Source organism: Ctenocephalides felis, unplaced genomic scaffold, assembly GCF_003426905.1.
Source record: "Ctenocephalides felis isolate EL2017-DRISC unplaced genomic scaffold, ASM342690v1 CF-g0.4_SCAFFOLD_03572, whole genome shotgun sequence".
NCBI lineage: Eukaryota > Metazoa > Arthropoda > Insecta > Siphonaptera > Pulicidae > Ctenocephalides > Ctenocephalides felis.
The window spans coordinates 42,879,300-42,897,864 of record NW_020539726.1 but is presented as its reverse complement, the minus strand read 5'-3'; the positions used below and the strand labels follow the sequence as shown (position 1 = coordinate 42,897,864).

General features: G+C 28.2%; 2 protein-coding genes across 2 annotated transcripts in view; one reads left to right on the top strand and one right to left on the bottom strand.

The window, feature by feature from the left end:
- The window catches only part of LOC113387607 (puromycin-sensitive aminopeptidase), a 22,056-nt gene extending 8,921 nt beyond the window's left edge, over positions 1 to 13,135 (bottom strand). Inside the window, exons 1-3 of the mRNA XM_026624955.1 lie at positions 12,813 to 13,135; positions 9,983 to 10,281; positions 7,912 to 8,177 (exon numbers count right to left, since the gene is read on the bottom strand). Coding sequence (XP_026480740.1) covers positions 7,912 to 8,177; positions 9,983 to 10,281; positions 12,813 to 12,935 — 688 coding nt within the window. The 5' untranslated portion in view covers positions 12,936 to 13,135. The remainder of the gene's footprint in view (positions 1 to 7,911; positions 8,178 to 9,982; positions 10,282 to 12,812) is intronic.
- Positions 13,136 to 15,908: 2,773 nt separating this feature from the next.
- Positions 15,909 to 18,565, top strand: part of LOC113388543 (protein dopey-1 homolog) — a 98,161-nt gene continuing 95,504 nt past the window's right edge. Inside the window, 1 exon segment of the mRNA XM_026625914.1 lies at positions 15,909 to 16,148. Coding sequence (XP_026481699.1) covers positions 16,002 to 16,148 — 147 coding nt within the window. The 5' untranslated portion in view covers positions 15,909 to 16,001.

Genomic DNA, 18,565 nt, shown 5'->3' with positions numbered 1-18,565 from the left:
GTCCACCACGGATATCTCATGAACAAATAAAATTAGATATGTTTTTAACAATAATATTAATAACAGAAGGCAAAAAATGTATAAATGTATAACCAGCCATCAAATTTATTCTTATGACATTGCTATCAGAAGATAAGCAGCACTTGAGTGGGATAAAAAGGACCAGCTGAACCTTTACTTTGGCTAAGATGTAAGCAATAAAACAGTAAAGTTTTAAAAAAAGCAATTTTATGAGAGATTAATTAAATAAATTGTTATTCCTGATCAATAGCAGAACAATGTAATATATTGTGTTATCTTTGTAACAAATATACCCATAAAATTAATATTTTTCATTGGTTCAATAATGTAGCGTTAAATCCTTTTAAAATTTAATAGCTGAAATTGCATCTGTTTGCCCCCTGGTTGTCCCACTTTACCCGTAAAAAATAATATTTATATAATTAGGAATTATATAAAAAAAATTCTAAACATAGTTCGATAGATGCTTGTTTGATGTGTGTTATGTGCTGCAACGTCGTTCATTGGGTATAGACAGTATAATTACTGAAAGTCAAATTGAACCTTTGTGCCCTGCCTACCCTATGACAATTTTATTTTATATTAAATTTTAATGTGTCATTTTTATTTTTGATTAAAATGCATGTATATGCCTTTCTTTTAAGTTACTAAAAAATGTAACATATTTACATGTTAAAATAGTTTTTCTTCAGTATGCTTAGTATGACGACCGGTTAGTATGACGAGATTTCGGCGAACCTTCGATGTCATACTAAGCGGACTCTACTGTATATAATTTATAATTTATCATTATATAAATGTGTATAATGGTCGGCACTAATAAATGTATGCATCACGAGTCTTACCGTATTACTAATAAACATATTAATCAAAATTGTTATATGATGTATTTATTTTTACTTAAATGCCATCTTGCAAGTAGCAAATAAGTTTTACTTCAATCGCGTGTGAACCTTACGCGCACTCTTTTTTTATTATTTTATTACCTGTACTGTAGAACAGTGTCCAGCCTTAACCATTGCAAACAGATCATCCAATAGTCCCAATCTGTCCAAAGGTGGTAAAGCACCACTTCTGATCGCAGGTTCCAATTGCCTCAACATTTCCGGTGTGTATTTAACCCGGTAGTATCCCACGGTTCCTGAATTGATTTTGACCCATTCGCCTTCGGCTGTATTGGGAATTGTCAGGGTCGTCGAAGGAGTATCCAGCATTGTTGACAAAGCCACCTGGGAAAAGAAAAGGATGAATGATGAATAGAACTAGTGGGGTGCATGACATCGTGCCTTGAGGCAAATTGCTGGAACTTCCCGTACCGTAATTAAACATTCAAGGAATGAAAATAATCAATAATTGTTTTAAATAACTTCAAATAGATTATTTGTTATAAACACACATGAGGTAAACTTAAGTGCTAATTAAATTGGGCGACGAGCCCAAGTGTATGTTTACAAGAAATTGTTCAATTTTTCTTTAAATTTGATTTTTTGTTAATTTAGAATTTATTCAAAATTTGAAAAAAATTTTAAAAGTCCCATTTTTAACTTCCCGTAGGGTAAGTTATAGTAATCGCAAAAAAATCGAAAATGAAAATTTTTATATATCTTTACGTTTCAGAGGTTTCTGAATATTTTGGCATACCTTAGAAAAAATGGATGTGAGTGTGTGTATGTGTGTGTGTGCGTGTGTGTGTGTGCGTGTGTGTGTGTGCGTGTGTGTGTGTGCGTGTGTGTGTGTGTGTGTGCGTGCGTGTGTGTGCGGATACAAATTTTCGTCGACGATTTCGGGAACACGGATGAAGCAATTTGAATAATTTAAAAAACATTCGATTCGTATTGATAAGGAGACGTGCTGATTAGTTTTTGGCGAAGGCAGGTCTAGCCGTTCCGAAGATACGGGGCAAAAAGTGCCGAAAACGGTACCTCAGTTTTTAAGAGAACGGAGCGTCCGATTTTAATAATTCAAAAAACATTTTACTTGTATTGACAAAATGAAGAATTGATTAAATTTTCATAAGGGCAGGTCTAGCGGTTTCGGAGATCTAACGAAAAAAGCAAAAAAAAAAGACATTTGACGGTCAAAAATGATCATTAGACATATGCACATCAAATTATCAGATATTTTATAGAAATTTTAACAATAAGTATAAATTTTGTTTACATTCCTATGGGTTCCGTACCAATGTTTACCCGTTAGACAGCGACGCGGCGCTTACGCGCTTTATATTTTGTCTCTATGCAGTTAAAGCAGTACGGTTGCTTTGAAAAAAAGTTCAGATCTTCCAAAATACGTCAAAATATAGAAAACATTTTTTTTTTAAAAAAAAAAAAAAATTTCAATTTTTTAATTTTTTTTTTTTCAAACAAAAATTTTTTTGTCCAATTTATAGTTTTTCAAAGATCTTATTTTTCGAAGTATTTTTTTTTTCAAAACGTTAATAGTTTTTAAAAAAATAATAATTTTTGGTACGGAAAGTTCCAGCAATTTGCCTTAAGGCACGATGCCCTAATTGCCTTAAGACAGAATTCCACTTACAGCTAGTTTACAATTTTTTGATAATTTGGAAATTTTTAAAAATATTCGATTTTTTTTAAATTTTGAAGTAATTTTAAATTTTTGAAAAAAATTTATTTTTTTTTTTATTTTTGATATTTTTTAAATGATTCAAAATTTAGTTTTTTTTTTAATGATGAAAAATTTCATAAATCAAATCTTCTGAAAATTTTGAATTCTTATTTGAAAGTTCTCAAAATTAAGAAATTTTTTGTAAAAGCATTTTGTGCAGTCTTACAAAAATTTTCATTTTCAATTTCTTTGAAATTACTATAACTTACCCTATGGTAAGTCAATTATATAAATTTAAACCTTTGTATCTGTAAGTGCTAAATCTTTACCTGTTTAGGATTTTTTGAGGTAGATACAGTGATGGGAACCATCCATTGGGTATTCTTATCGTCCTTTCTGCCATCAGCACAGAATTTTTCTTGTGTCAATGTCAAAACACGGTTGAAACCTTCCTGTTTAGCTGTAACCGACACCATTGGGAAGCCAACTTGCTGCGTCCATGTAGACATCACAGCACCTGAAAAAATAAGGAACAAAAAACCATTTATTAAAACCATCTAAAAAATGTGTGACATTGATAAAAAAATTGTTTTGTATTGATTGTTCCAGTTTCTGTATTTAGGCGCAAGGACAAGTAGTACATTAACCATAAACAGCCTCATACTACATTCTACTTGTTTCAATTTAGTAATAGTCAAGTCATTTAAGTTTAAAGTAGGTAAGAATCTCGGAATTCGAGATAACCAGCTCTAAGTCTATAAATACTTGTATATTGAAACCCTAAAGTTGTCTCAAAACTACATATGAAAGGATGTCAATACCACATGTAGGTTTTGAGACAACTTTAGGATGTCAATGTACAAGAATTTACAGATTTACAGCTGGGTATCTCAAACTCCTAGGTAAACTTACTATGATGACTGAACTATAACAAATATTCTGGTTTTTCCAATTCATTTGTATCATCCTCCACTTACCAATTGGTTTCCCACTGGCTTGTTCCAAAGCAGTCCACAAATCTTTCGTAAATGTGTTCTTGTACTGATTCTTGGTCAAATAAATATTCATGCCCTTTCTGAAATCTTCATCACCCATATAGTTGTGCAGCATTCTAATTACGGAAGCGCCTTTGCTGTAGGAGATCTCGTCGAAGATCTCATCAACTTCTGATGGATGACCGACAGGCACCTGGGTAAAAAATAATAGAATTTTAATTCCGAAACATTAAAATTGTAAATGTAATCGAAAATAAGTTAACTATTATTATATGAATATTATTTATTATGGTAAATTTACCTCGATTGCATGTGAGCTGGCAAGAGAATCCAAATCAAGTGCAGAGATCAATGTTTCAGTAACAAATTGCGTCCAGATATCATAATCAGGAAAGATGTGGTTGACACATAAGAATTCCACAAATGATGCATAACCTAAAAAATAATTATGATTACAAATATTTATGAAGTTCATATTAAACCAATACTAACTTTGTATAACATTTTCTATTATTAAAATGATTTGAGGGTTAAGATATACAATTTAATATAAAAAACTAGCTGTAAGTGGAATTCTGTCAGCAATTCAGGCATCGTGCCTTGAGGCAAAATACTGGAAATTCCCGTACCGTAACGAAATGTTTTAAAATAGATTATTATAAATATTGTAACATTGTCTAATATTTATAAGAATTATATAAACTGAATTGCAAAGTTAAAATCACTTGCTTAAAGTATATTAGAACTTTAGTCAGAATTAAAAATAAAATCTGAATTATTTTCGATATACAAAAAATTAAAAAAAAAAAAAAAAATTGAAACGAAATTTTTTTTTCCAAAATCAATTATTTTGTTAAGACGAGCAGAAAGTTCTTCGAATCATTCAAATCGGACGCTTAGTTCTCTCAAAAACTGCTATTTTTTTTAACATTTAGCTCCGTATCTTCGAAATGGCTGAGCCTTCCTTTGCCAAAAACTAATAAACACTTCTCCCAATCATTACTAATTGAATGTGTTTTAGATTATTCAAAGCGGATACTCCGTTCTCTCAAAAAGTCGATTTCTATTTTCTGCACTCTTTGCTCAGTTTCCTTGAAATGGCTGGACCTGCCTTTGCCAAAAACTAATCAGCTCTTCTCCCTATCGATAGGAATCGAATGTTTTTTGAACCATTCAAATCGGTTGATCCGTGCGCCCGAAAACGTGACTGGAAATTTGTATCCATACATACATACACACACACACATCCATTTTTTCTGAGGTATGCCAAATGTTCAGAAACCTTCAAAACGTCGGGAAATATAAAAAATTTCAATTCCGATTTTCGGCCCATTACAATAACTTACCCTACGGGAAGTTAACAAGTATAAATTTTTAATTGAATTATTCTAATTGGACGCTCCGTTCTTTCAAAACCTGAATTTCAATTTTTCGTACTTTTGCCCCGTATCTCCGAAACGGTTAGACCTGCGTTTGCCAAAAACTAATCGGCACGACTCCTTATCAATACGATTCGAATGTTTTTTGAATCATTCAAATAGGTTGATCCGTGCTCCCGAAATTGTCGACGAAAAATTGTATCCGCACATACATCCCACTTCACACACACAATTTTTTCTAAAGTAGTTAATATAATATATTAAAAACTAGTGGTGCATGGCATCGTGCCTTAAGGCTGGAACTTCCCATACTTAAACTTCCCATTTTAAAAAAGATTAAAAATTTATTTTATAACTTTGAAAAAAAAAAATGGATTTTTGAGAACTTTGAAATTTTTGAAAATAATTGACTATTGGAAAAAAAACGATTTTTTTAAATATCCTGAAATATTTCGGAAATTTTGAACTTTTTTTTTCAAAGCAATCGCGCTGCTTTATATGCCTAGAGACAAGATATCGAAACGCGTAAGCGCTGCGTCGCAGACAAACATATAAACAATGTTACAAAACTTACAGAAATGTAAATGGTATTATACGAGGCCGGTATTGAGTTCGACATACCCAGACAAAAGACCTGGTTGTTCGCTATACCAAAAAAAAAAAAAAAACAATGCTCATACATACATTCATTATTTCTAAGATATACAAAAAATTTCAATTCCGAATTTTGGAGAATTACTATAACTTACCCTATAAAAAGTTAAAAAATATAAATCTGTATCTTTTTACTATTTACCTTCATTTAGCCACAAATCAGACCACCACTCCATGGTAACCAGACTGGGTACCAAACCATTGGTGAGCAATTTCATGACCGACCGTCAGAGCAACCCACTGTTTGGTTTGTGCAGATGAATTTTGGGATCAATCAAAATTGCGTCTCTATATATTGTACAAGACCCCAATTCTCCATAGCACCAGCCGAAAAGTCAGCAATGGCCAATTAGATCGATTTGGGAAGTGTAGGGGGTAAGCAATTTGGAAGTAGTCTTTGTAGTAGGGGAGGACTTTGGTTGCACTTCTAGAGCATATCGACCTAAGGGGGGGAATAGAACACATAATATAATAGGACTAACATATCATATATAAATTTCTTCTGTAATGATGTATGTAAATATACTCCCCTAAACGATTATTCGGATTTGATAAATCTTCTGAAGTTTTGTAAGGGAAATTTAGTAGAATATAGTAGAAATAAATGAAAAAAATTGCAAAAAACGCCATGTTATTGTTTGACATTGAAAATATTTGAGGCATTGTTTGCATTGAAAACAAATGAAAACTATCATCTGCCAAAAAATTCCATTTACTTATGAGCCTAGACAATATTAAAATATGTATAATATATTCATTATTATGAATAAGAAAAATGTAATGCCTACATTATTATTGCCGAAAAGTAGCTGAGATGTGCCAAAAATCAAAATAATATAAAATACAGTATATGTATGGCAGATTGAATTAATTCACTTATAGTGTGGGTATTAAGACTCATCATTATACGATACACGTATATATATATATATATATATATATATATATATATATATTAGGGTGGTCCTTAAAATGGTCATTTTCAAATTTCCTTGCTCCCAGGGGCTCAAATGGTTCCAAATTGATAAAAAACAATTCTCTGAAAGTTTTAGCTTCTAATATTAACGTTTAGATAGAGCGCAATGCAATCAAAGTTTTGTATGGAAATAGCATGGAAAAACTTTCAAAAATTTTAAAAATGTTTTTTAGATGTAATTTAGCGAACAAATGAATGAATAAAACTCATTCATTTGTCGTTAAGTTATACCTTAAACATTTTTTTTAAATTTTCAAAAAAATTTCCATGCTCTTTCCATACAAACTTTGATTGAATTGCGCTCTATCTAAATGTTAATATTAAGAGCTAAAACTTTCAGAGAATTGTTTTTTATATATTTGGAACCATTTGAGCCCCTGGGAGCAAGGAATATCGAAAATGACCATTTTAAGGACCACCCTAATATATATATATATATATATATATATTTTGTAGAGTTTCGAACAAGAATCCAAAAACAATACAAAATAAAAAACAAGAAAAGTTTTTAAAAAAACAATTTCTTTATTTAATTATTTGTTTATTGTCGACGTTTCGGAACTAGGTACGTTCCATCTTCAGGACATCTGTCAAGAAACATGATCTTGATGAGATTTTGGCAAACAATATGTTTAGGAAAAGAAAATAGATTTTTCTTAAATAATGAATTAATTGCAAAAAAATATAATAATGTACAGAAATATGATAATATGTTCAAAATGAAAATGATAAAAATGATAAAAATAAATGAGTGGATTATCAGAACAGGATATTAAACATAATAGAAAATTTTTTTGAAAGTTATGGAAATTTTTTTAAGAAAAGGTTAATGACAAAGTTGAATTAATTACCTGTATGTTTGAATATTTGTTAGCACTTTTTCACTAAACAAGCTTTTTTTAACAAAAATGAATTTGTGAGTTAATTTTCCGCCGAATAATTAGATTTTGTAAATCAAAATTACTAAAAGATTTGTCTTTTTTAAAATTATTATTTGAAAACACAAATAATATTGTTCTCTGGATGTTGTTCGATTGGCTTTTGAAAATTAACTAATTTGAAACTGGTGTGTCCTTTGTAACACGTGTAAACACTTGAACGAGAGATGTGAGATTGTTCCTACCTAGTTCCGAAACGTCGACAATAAACAAATAATTAAATAAAGAAATTGTTTTTTTAAAAACTTTTCTTGTTTTTTATTTTGTATTGTTTTTGGATTCTTGTTCGAAACTCTACAAAATATACACAAATCCAAGACTCTACCATTCAATATATATATATATATATATACACATATATAATTAAATTTTTTATCCATTACCTTGTTCCTGTTTACCAACAGGCGTATAAACTCTGACCAAAACACCGTCTTCAGATGTATCTTCAATGTAATCGTACTCTCCAACAACTACAGCGACCAGATATGTGGACATGACAGGTGTTGTGTTGAATTGTACAACCCGGTGATCACCTTCTACTTTCTCGTTCTTCACCGTCATGTTGGACAAAGCCACAAGACTCTTTGGCACTGTCAGAGTTATGTCAAAGGTTGCTTTGTGAGCTGGCTCGTCCCAACAGGGGAAACACCTAGAAGATAATTGCAATATAAATTTAATATCTTATATATAAAAATCTACTGTACGGGTGTATGATTTGATACTTCTCCTAAACGGTTATTCGGATTTTGATAAGTATTTTTTAGATTTTGTCAAAGAAAATTTTTAAGATTTAATGAACTATATAACTATAGTTAGATTGTAGAAATAAATGGCAAAAGTTACAAAAAACCACTTATCATTGTTTGACATTAAAAAATATTTGATCTGCTAGAAATGTCGATTCACGTAAAATTTGAATTTAGCTGAAATTATGAGCCTAAATAATATTAGAATATAATATACAAGAAAAATGCAATGTCTACATTATTATTGCTGAAAAGCAGCTGAGATGTGCCAGAAATTAAAATAACATAAGATACAGTCAACAGTATATGATGTTTGGCAGATGAAATTATATAATTCAGTCCAAAATTGCATATACATTATTTTTTTAAACTTATGCATGTCACATTTTGGATTACTTTAACTCTGAATGAATTACATTCAAACTATATACATTTCACCATCAACTTTTTTTCTTAATTTTTTTTTATAAGGATAATGATAATTTAATTTAATAATGATTTATTTTATGAGGATAATAATAATTTTTTCAAATAATAATTTTTGCTTGTCTATTTTTAATACTACATTTTTTTCCTTTTTAGTAAAAGTTGCATAATTTATCTCTCTATAAGTTTTTTAATATTTTGTCAACAACGTCATGATAGAAAAACATGATCCTGAGAAAAAACGTATCTGGTTCCGAAAAGTCGTTATTAATCAAATTAGAAAATAATCTATATGGAAAAAAAAAATAAATTAAGTCATTAAAAATGATATATATATATATATCTTATATATAAGATTCTCTTGTACGGGTGTATGATTTGATACTTCTCCTGAATGATTATTCCGATTTTTATAATCCTTTTTAGAGTTTGTCAAAGAAAATTTTTAAGATTTAATAAACGATAAAACCATAGTAATATTGTAGAATTAAATGGAAAATTACAAAAAAGCACTTATCATTACTTGACATTGAGAACATTTGAACTGTCATCTGCTAGAAATGCCAATTCATTTGTAATTTGAATTTAGCTGAAATTATGAGCCTGGATAATATTAGAATATAATATACAAGAAAAATGTAATGTCTGCATTATTATTGCCAAAAAGCAGCTGAGATTTGCCAGAAATTAAAATAATATAAGATACAGTCAACAGTATATGTTTGACAGATGAAATTATATAATTCAGTTTAATAAATAATGCAACAAGCCCAAAATTGCATATACATTATTTTCTTAAACTTATGTACGTGGCATTTTGGTTTACTTTACTAAATTATTTAGCAATCCAAAAAATATTTCTACTTATTAAAAAATGCTTTAAATTTTGTTTCATGTGTTAAAAATTCATTTGTTTTGACATTGGATATAGAATATTTAGCGAGTTGATCTTAGATTGAATAGTGCACGTATGAACTAGATTTTACAAATTAATTCACCAAAGATTTGAACATAAACAATAGTGTTTATTAAATTATTAGTGAGAAAAATGTACTTTAGAAATTATAATTGCCAAAAAGCAACTAATATATCGTACGAAATTATGAAAATATAGACTAAATTATTGAAGCAATTATGTTGTGTGGTAAAATAAAATCAAGTGTGGTATTGTTCTTTTATTGCAGATACTATATTATTTTTTTCTGAATTTCTTATAGTGTTTATGTTAAGGCCATAAATGAATCACAAAGGCAGGACATCCTGCCCTTGTTACCCTTATTACCTTCTTGCGTCAGTAGCCTCAAACTGTGTAACAGCAGCATAACTTGTCTGTCCATCCTTTCCAGCATATTTACTCCTATAGAATCCTCTTAGTTTATCATTCAATTCACCGGTGAATTCAATGTTCAAGGTGGCTTTTCCAGTAGATAAAACATCAGGAAATGTGAAGGTGGCAGTTTCATCTTCAACAACGTAACTGATTTTGGGCACTACTGTTTTTCCATTCTCCAAAACCAGCTCTGCTGTTTTCAAATCAAGCTCGGCACTGTTTAGCTTAATCGAGTTTGTAGTAGAAGCAACCTAGATAAAGGATAATGTTAATAATAATTTAATATAAATATATAAGAAAATGAATTTTCTCTATAATTTTATTTCTTTACTTAGTTAATAATGTAATTTTAAAATTATTACAGATAGAAAAATGCATCTATTGATTTTTTTTTATCAAATTGATTTTATAATTTGCCAATTTCCTTTTATGATAAAAAATATTCAATAATTTTTTTAAATATGTTATTTTGATTACAATGTTACAAAGCTGGTCAATTGTTGTGTTACAAAAATAGAAATTATCATAAGTGCAAACAATTTCAAAGTAAACAAGATAAGAATTATCTTGAATTGGATTGTGAGTTATCTAACAAATGAATTTCACAGAAATGACAATGAATTTTAAATTATATATATATATATATATATATATATATATATATCATATATATAAAATTCTTCTGTAATAATGTATGAAAGAATAGTTCTCCTAAACTATCATTCGGATTTTAATAAATCTTTTTGAAGTTTGTTCAAGGATTTGTAAAAAATTACAAAAAAACGGTTATCATTGTTTAACTTTGAAAATAATTGAGGCATTGCTTGGCATTAAAAACAAATGAAGACTGTCATCTACCAAACATTTCAATTCACTTATATGGCTAAGACAATATTAAAATATAATAAATTTATGATTATGAATAAGAAAAATGTAATGTCTACATTATTATTGCCGAAAAGCAGCTGAAATGTGCCAAAAATTAAAATAATAAAAGATACAGTATATATGTTTAGCAGATGCATGTTTTGTTTGGATACGGAATATTTACTCAAGTCAATGGAGCATTTTGGGTCTGAATTTTTTTTACCGTGCTCCAATTTGCATGAAATTTTGGAATTAGGCTCATCTTACTCTCAAGTTAAGAAGTGAAAATAATTTAGACTCCTTTGTTACTTCCCGGGGGGATGACATCGCTTCTCAGTGGTGTAATTTTATTTTTTTCAAAATAACGTCGGATATGGATAAAAAAAACTAATGAGAAAAATGTTTTATAATGTTTTTCAAAGAAGCAAATACTGTTCAAGTTACTGGCTACTAAAAATTCGTTTCTTTTTGGCGTTTTTCATCGTTTTTTGCAAATATCTCCAAAAATACACATTTTAACGAAAATCATGTAATGAACAAAATTATATCAATTAATAAAATCATAATAAATCGGTGTTTTATAAAGTGTCCTGGGAACAATATTAAGCTAGATATGAAAAAGCGTTTTATATTTTGTTCGAGATTTAATTGTTGTATTCAAAGCCATCTAGCGACTAGGTGTTACATTTTAAATATTCCATGGGGTTTTATAGTGCTCAAAATAAGCTATAAAATGTGTAATGTTAAGAGTATGTTTTTTAAATTCAAATCAGATAGTTTTATAAGTGCCATTTCCACCAAAATTACAATTAATCGTATTTCATCTACAATTAAGTTGGTTCAAGAGATTCCAAAATATAATGCAAATAAGTAATAATGTATATCGAATTATTATTAAAAAAAAATGTAATGTAGATATTATCACTGAAAACAGTTAATATATAGTACGAGATTATAAAAATTATGGACAACATTATTGAAGCAATTATTTTGAGTGAAAAAATCCAAGGTGATATTGTACCTTTACATCGGATACTATATATTAATTCTTTCTGAATTCATTATACTGTTTAAAAGACTGCAATTTCCAGTACGTACATCTTATGCTGTAAATAACAAAGGCAGACAATGAATTTTTTTGTGATAAATTTGGAAAATCAATGTTTTAGTCGTGAATAAACAAAAAATCATTTATTTATACATCTACATCTACACACGTATGACTAAAAATATTGTATAACCCTTGGCAATAAAATAAATTGAGCTATTGGAAATAAATTTGTTCTATAAATTGTAGTGCATATTTCTAATATACTATATCATTGAATATATTTCAATATTTGTTTGTTTGCCGGTCTTACATGGCTGACTTGAATTTCACAGTATAATTAAAGAGTTAAGCACCCATATACATTTCGGTAAAGATTGAAGTGTAAAAAACATAATAATTTTTAACTAATTGGTAAATATCAGTGTACGTTATTAAAGAAGATTGGAACTTTTAAATTGTAGACATGGGTACAGAACAACGCCTGTCGGGTTATCTAGTATTAATATAGAATTAATTTATTTTGGTTAGGAATATACTTCGACAAAAACATATCCTGAAACAACATTTAGTATTATAAATTATGGTTTACTTAAGAATAAATATATAAAAATATCACTTATTACACAGCTATCAAAATCTAAATATATACATATATTAAAATTGAAAATTGTGCAATATTATCCCATAAAAATCATTTTCCTTCCAAAACAATACAAACAGCAAGTCACCTACATATAAACCAAATTGAGGTTATGTCACCCCAAAATCAATCACATTCACCAGAACATTTCCTGCACAAACATAGATCACCAGTTCACACAAAAACTAAAAAAAAACAGTAGCACAATCATTTTACCCCCTTACCTCTAAATCGATCTTGGTCTTTCCCGTAAAAGTGAAGGCTTTCAAGTCGGGCTTCAATTCCAGATAATAATGTTTCGGCAGCACCGTTTTCGGCAAACGTTCGAAGGCTTTCTTCTCCGGCATCTTGACTTTTTCCAATTGCCTAAGACAACTCGAACTGCTCAAATAATTAATGTGTCTAACAATGCCGAGATGATTATTGGAATATGACCGAATAACAGTATCTGTATCAAACACACTACTGACACGTATTTTGATAACGGACTCGGAATTTAATAACTTGCGAATTGTGTCAACATAACGGGACCGGCAGGGTAATGAAGATAAAGGACACTTTGGGGGTTGAAATGGACGTGTTTTTAACCTGGTTAATGGTAAAGGGGCTCTGAAAGGACGCAGGATGAGGAAAGACATCAGGGTTTGAAATAATGATGTTAGATAATTATGTTTGACACAAGTGTAATGTTACGCCGGTTGACGATGCACTTTCACTATCGTTCGAGACTAGATCGTGGACTATGTAAGAGTTGAAGATACATTTTTGGTAAAAAAAGTTTGAATTGAATTTTATTTGACTTTTGGTCGTATTTTGTTTTGAAATGCACAAATTTACTTCAATCATCAATTCTTGTGTGATAATTATCAGATTTTTGTACAAAAATAGTTTTACAAACTTGATACTTGTTTTTTGACAATTTTCAAAAAAATCTTACAATGAGAACATTTGGACTTTTTTTGATTATTACTTAAAAGTTATTAAATATTTATCATACTTTCTATACTTAAAACAAAAAATATACAAAATTGTAACATATAGACTTAATTTGATAATATAATGTAATGATTATGTAAGATTTACCACATATTTCATATATACAATTGAAGCTATACACAAGTAGAACATCTAGAATTAATTTAATGATAAAATGTAAAATTTGTATAAAACTTACCATATTTTTCGTACTTAAAACTAAAAATATACAAAAGTGAAACATCTACAGTTAATTGGAAGATACAGTGTAAAGATTGTATGAAATTTATCACATTTTTCATATTAAAAACTGAAAATATACAAAAGTCGAATATCTAGAATTAATTTGATGATACAATGTAACGATTATATCAAATTTACCACATTTTTCATATTTAAAACTGAAAATATACAAAAGTGAATCATCAAGAGCTAATTTGCTAATACAACGTAAAGACAATAAAACTGAAAATACAAAGACTAAAACATCTAGAGTTAATTTGATGATATAGTGTAAAGATTGTATGAAATTTACCATACCTAAAATCAAAAGATTATAAAAAAGAAACATCTAGAGTTAAATTGATGATACAATGTGAAGATTGTATAAAATTTACCATATTTTCATATTAAAAAATGAAAATATACAAAAATGTAACATCCAGAGTTAATTTGATGATACAATATGAAGATTGTATAAAATTTAGCACATTTTCCATATTTAAAACTGAAAAATTAAAAAAAAACACATCTAGAGTTAAATTGATGATATAATATGTAGATTGTATAAAATTTACTATATTTTTTCATATTATATTCTTTTTTTGATACTGAGTATGTAAGTATACTCCTCCTAAACGATTATTCCGATTTTGATAAATCTTTTGAAAGTTTAAGATAATTTTCAAGAATGTATGTGCTTATAAAAATATAGTAATATTGTAGAAATAAATAGAAAAAATGCAAAAACAACATATCATTGTCTGACATTGAAAACATTTTGATACATGAGAACTATATTTTTGCCAAATCTGCCAAAAATGTCGATTTACTTAAATTTTTAATTTAGTTTAAGCGAGCCTAGACAATATCAGTATACAATATCCATATTCATGATTATGAATAAGAAAAATGTAATATCTACAATATTATTGCCGAAAACCAGCTAAGATGAGCCAGAAATTAAAACAATATAAGATACAAAATATGTTTGGCAGATAAAATTATATAATTTAGTTAAATAAATAACACAATACGTCCGAAATTGCATATACATTATTTTTCTAAACTTATTCTAAACTTATACAGGTTGTATTTTGCTTTACTAAATTATTTAAATACAAAATAATATTTCTACTTATTGAAAAAATAATATATTATTATTATTTCAGAATTTTGTTTTATGTGTCATTTCATTTTACAAAACTTCATTTGATTCTCCATGATCTCAGATAGAACAGTGCCATATAAACTTGATTTTACCAGTTAATTCACCTAATATTTTAACTAAAGTAATAATGTTCATTAAATTATTAGTAAGAAATTGTAATTGCCAAAAAATAACTAATATAGGGTACTCGATTATAAAAATTATAGACTATAGTCTATAATTTTTATAATCGAGTACCCTATATTAGTTACTTTTATTTATTGAAGCAATTATATTGATTGGAAGTAACAAAGGTGACATAGTTCTGTTACCGTAGATACTATATTTATTCTTTCTGAATTTCTTATACTGATCAAAAAACTGTAGTTTCCAATGCGTATATAGCTTATGCTAAGACCATAAATGGAAGAACATCAAATAGGATATTAAAAAGTATAGGATACGACATTAAAAAATTTGGAATTTAAATTGTAGACGTGGGTATAGGCAGATAGATAAATAAACATAAGTACAGGACAAAGTCTGGCGGGTCACGTAGTATATATATTATTATTATCCCGTTTCCGCTACATGGTCAATGATTACGCAATTTTCGACATTCCCCACGAATTCGTTTCCGCACGTTGCCCGCCTGCTCTTACACTCGCAACTTCACTCGAAACTGAATCGAGCAGTGGCACATTTGACGTTCCTGACGTTTCTTGTCATTGTTGTTTGAAATTTCTTTCTTAATTTACACATTTGCACAATCCCTCTTACAAATTTCCAAATCAATCAAACAAATTATGTGTAACTCTATTTCATACTTCACCCATAAATAAAAGAATAGATTTAAAATATAAATTAAAAGTGTTGTTGTAGTTGTAAGACATAAAAATGCCAATATGTGATCTGTCTATTCTTCGTATTTACACGTGACAATGTGTATGTTATCTTAAATTAATGTAAATTGGACTTAATTTGCTATATGCAATAACACCTTATCGATGCGTGCTTTATAAGTGTGTATAATATTCTTCAAGTTAAATGGTTCAAATAGAAAACGACCATGGCTAGTCTGGCACAAGAGGAGTACGAATTGATGAAAGACTCCAAATACAGGGTCTATGTAACTGCAGTGGATAAAGTTCTTAAGAATTTCGAATATACAAGTGAATGGGCGGATTTGATATCAGCACTGGGGAAATTGAATAAGGTTTGTTGTTTGTGTTTATTTATTTTGCAAGGGATTAGTAGGGTAATTGTATATTAGTCATGCACTATCTCTACTTCTACATATTTGTATTGACATAATGATATCTGCTTATAATCTTCTAGATAAGATATTTGAAAAGTATCGTTTCCTGTAAAAGTATCATCGGGCTGTATTTCAATATCATAAGTGAAATACTAGAATTTTCTTTAAGTGGGTATTACACACTTTTGAGTTTTGTAATGTATCGATAATGATACATGTACAATTTCCTTTCTTCAAATTGTAACTAGTATATCAATTTTTCTAACTTTGATATCTATAACACAATATAACCAACTCATAACTCAATAAGTTTGTAGTATTATTTATATGTGGATATTGAAATTTTGAATAATTTGTAGGTGAAATCCAGACTTTATTATTAATTTTAGTAAATATACGTTATGGAAATTGTAAATTTTGCATTTCAACTATGAATTATTCAAATGTTTAATATCCAACTATAAATAAACCTACAGACTTTTTGAATGATATGTTTTTAACATTATAAATTATACATCGAGAATCATAAATTATATCTTTCAAAAGCATCTCTTATCAAAATTATGGAAATTGATGTTTTAAACAAATAATTTACTAATAATATAAATATGTAATCTAGAGATTTTTGCAGTCAAATTCTGTTACATATAAATACAACCATTTTATTGGACTTTTAAACTATGATATGTCCAGAATTCATAAATATTTTTACTGAAAATACTTATTTGTGTCTTAAGTGTTTCGAAGACATTACTATAATGTATCGATAAAACGCACTATCTTCTTTAAACTAAAATCTGTGTAATACATTTTTCTGAGTGTAATATTTATAATATATATATATATATATATATATATATATATATATGACAGAATTATAAATATTGTCCTTCAAAAGTATCTCTAACCAGAATTATGAAAATTCATGTTTTAGAAAAACAATTCACTATTGATAACTAAATTGCATCACATAAAACTATAGCTATTTTACTGGAATTTTAAACGATATATGTCCAAAATTCATTAATATTGATGATTGAGTATAAGTTTTTAATAAAACACACTTATTTGTTTCTTTAGATATCCGAATACATTTTGATGATGTATCGATAACATGCACTAATTTCTTTCTTTAAACTAAAATCTGTTTATTTCATTTTTCTGAGTGTTATATTTATATTATTATGAATTATAAATAAATATATATCCAAAATCATAAATATTATTCTTCGAAAGCATCTCATACCATAAATGTGATCATTTGTATTTTAGAAAAATAATTCACTATTAATATATATAAATAATCTTGAGACCTTTTGCTGCCAAATTGTATCACATATAAATATAGCAATTTTTTGGAATTTTAAACGATATGATATATCCATGAGTATTTTTAATTGATTTAATTATTGAACACACTTATTTGTGTCTTTAGTTCTTCGAAGACATTATCATAGTGTATTGATATTATGCAGTATCTTCTTTTTTCTGTTTATTACATTTCTTTGATATTTCTCACTAATAATATGAATATTACCATTAATAATGGCTAAGATATCAATATAAATATATATAAACATTAGAAAAATGTGATGAACAGATTTTAATTGTGATAAGGAGAAAGGGCATGTTATCGATACTTTATGTGTATGTCCTTTGAATCAATAAATATACAAATAAGTGTCTAAAGGTGATATTGTTCTTTTATCGCAGTTACTAAATTATTTTTTTTCTGAATTTATTATACTGCTTATGACAAAATCATAAATGAATCGCAAAGGCAGGGTATTAAATAAAATATTAAAAAATATAGAATAGGTAATTAAAAAAATTGGAACTTTTTAATTGTAGACGTGGGTACACATTTGTGCCGGGTCATCTAGTATATATATATATATATATATATATATATCCATTATATTGTTCAGTTTACTAAAAAATGCGTCATTTTATTTCCAAGTTTTATATGGTTTATAACACAATACAATAATTTTATAAAACTGATAAAAAAAATACAAACACAATTCAAGGAAATCATTTATTTATCTCGCGGCGGCATCATTCAGGTGATATTTATGTTTGAAATAGATTTTATGATTTATTTTTAATATGAAAATGGATTACATTGCTAAATAAATTTTGCACGGTCATGACTTTGTGCGAAACGATGGCACTAATATTTCTATTATCTACATTTTTTTTCATTATCAAATGTTCAATGGCGGGTCAAGGACGATTTTGATAAATTCGTGAGCCGAATTTAGTTTTTGGTCATTAATAACTGTGGTATAAATTATCTATTGATAAACAATGATGAGAGTTTATCAGGCTTATTTTAATTAAATATTGAATATCAAATGATACCCTGTCTGTCT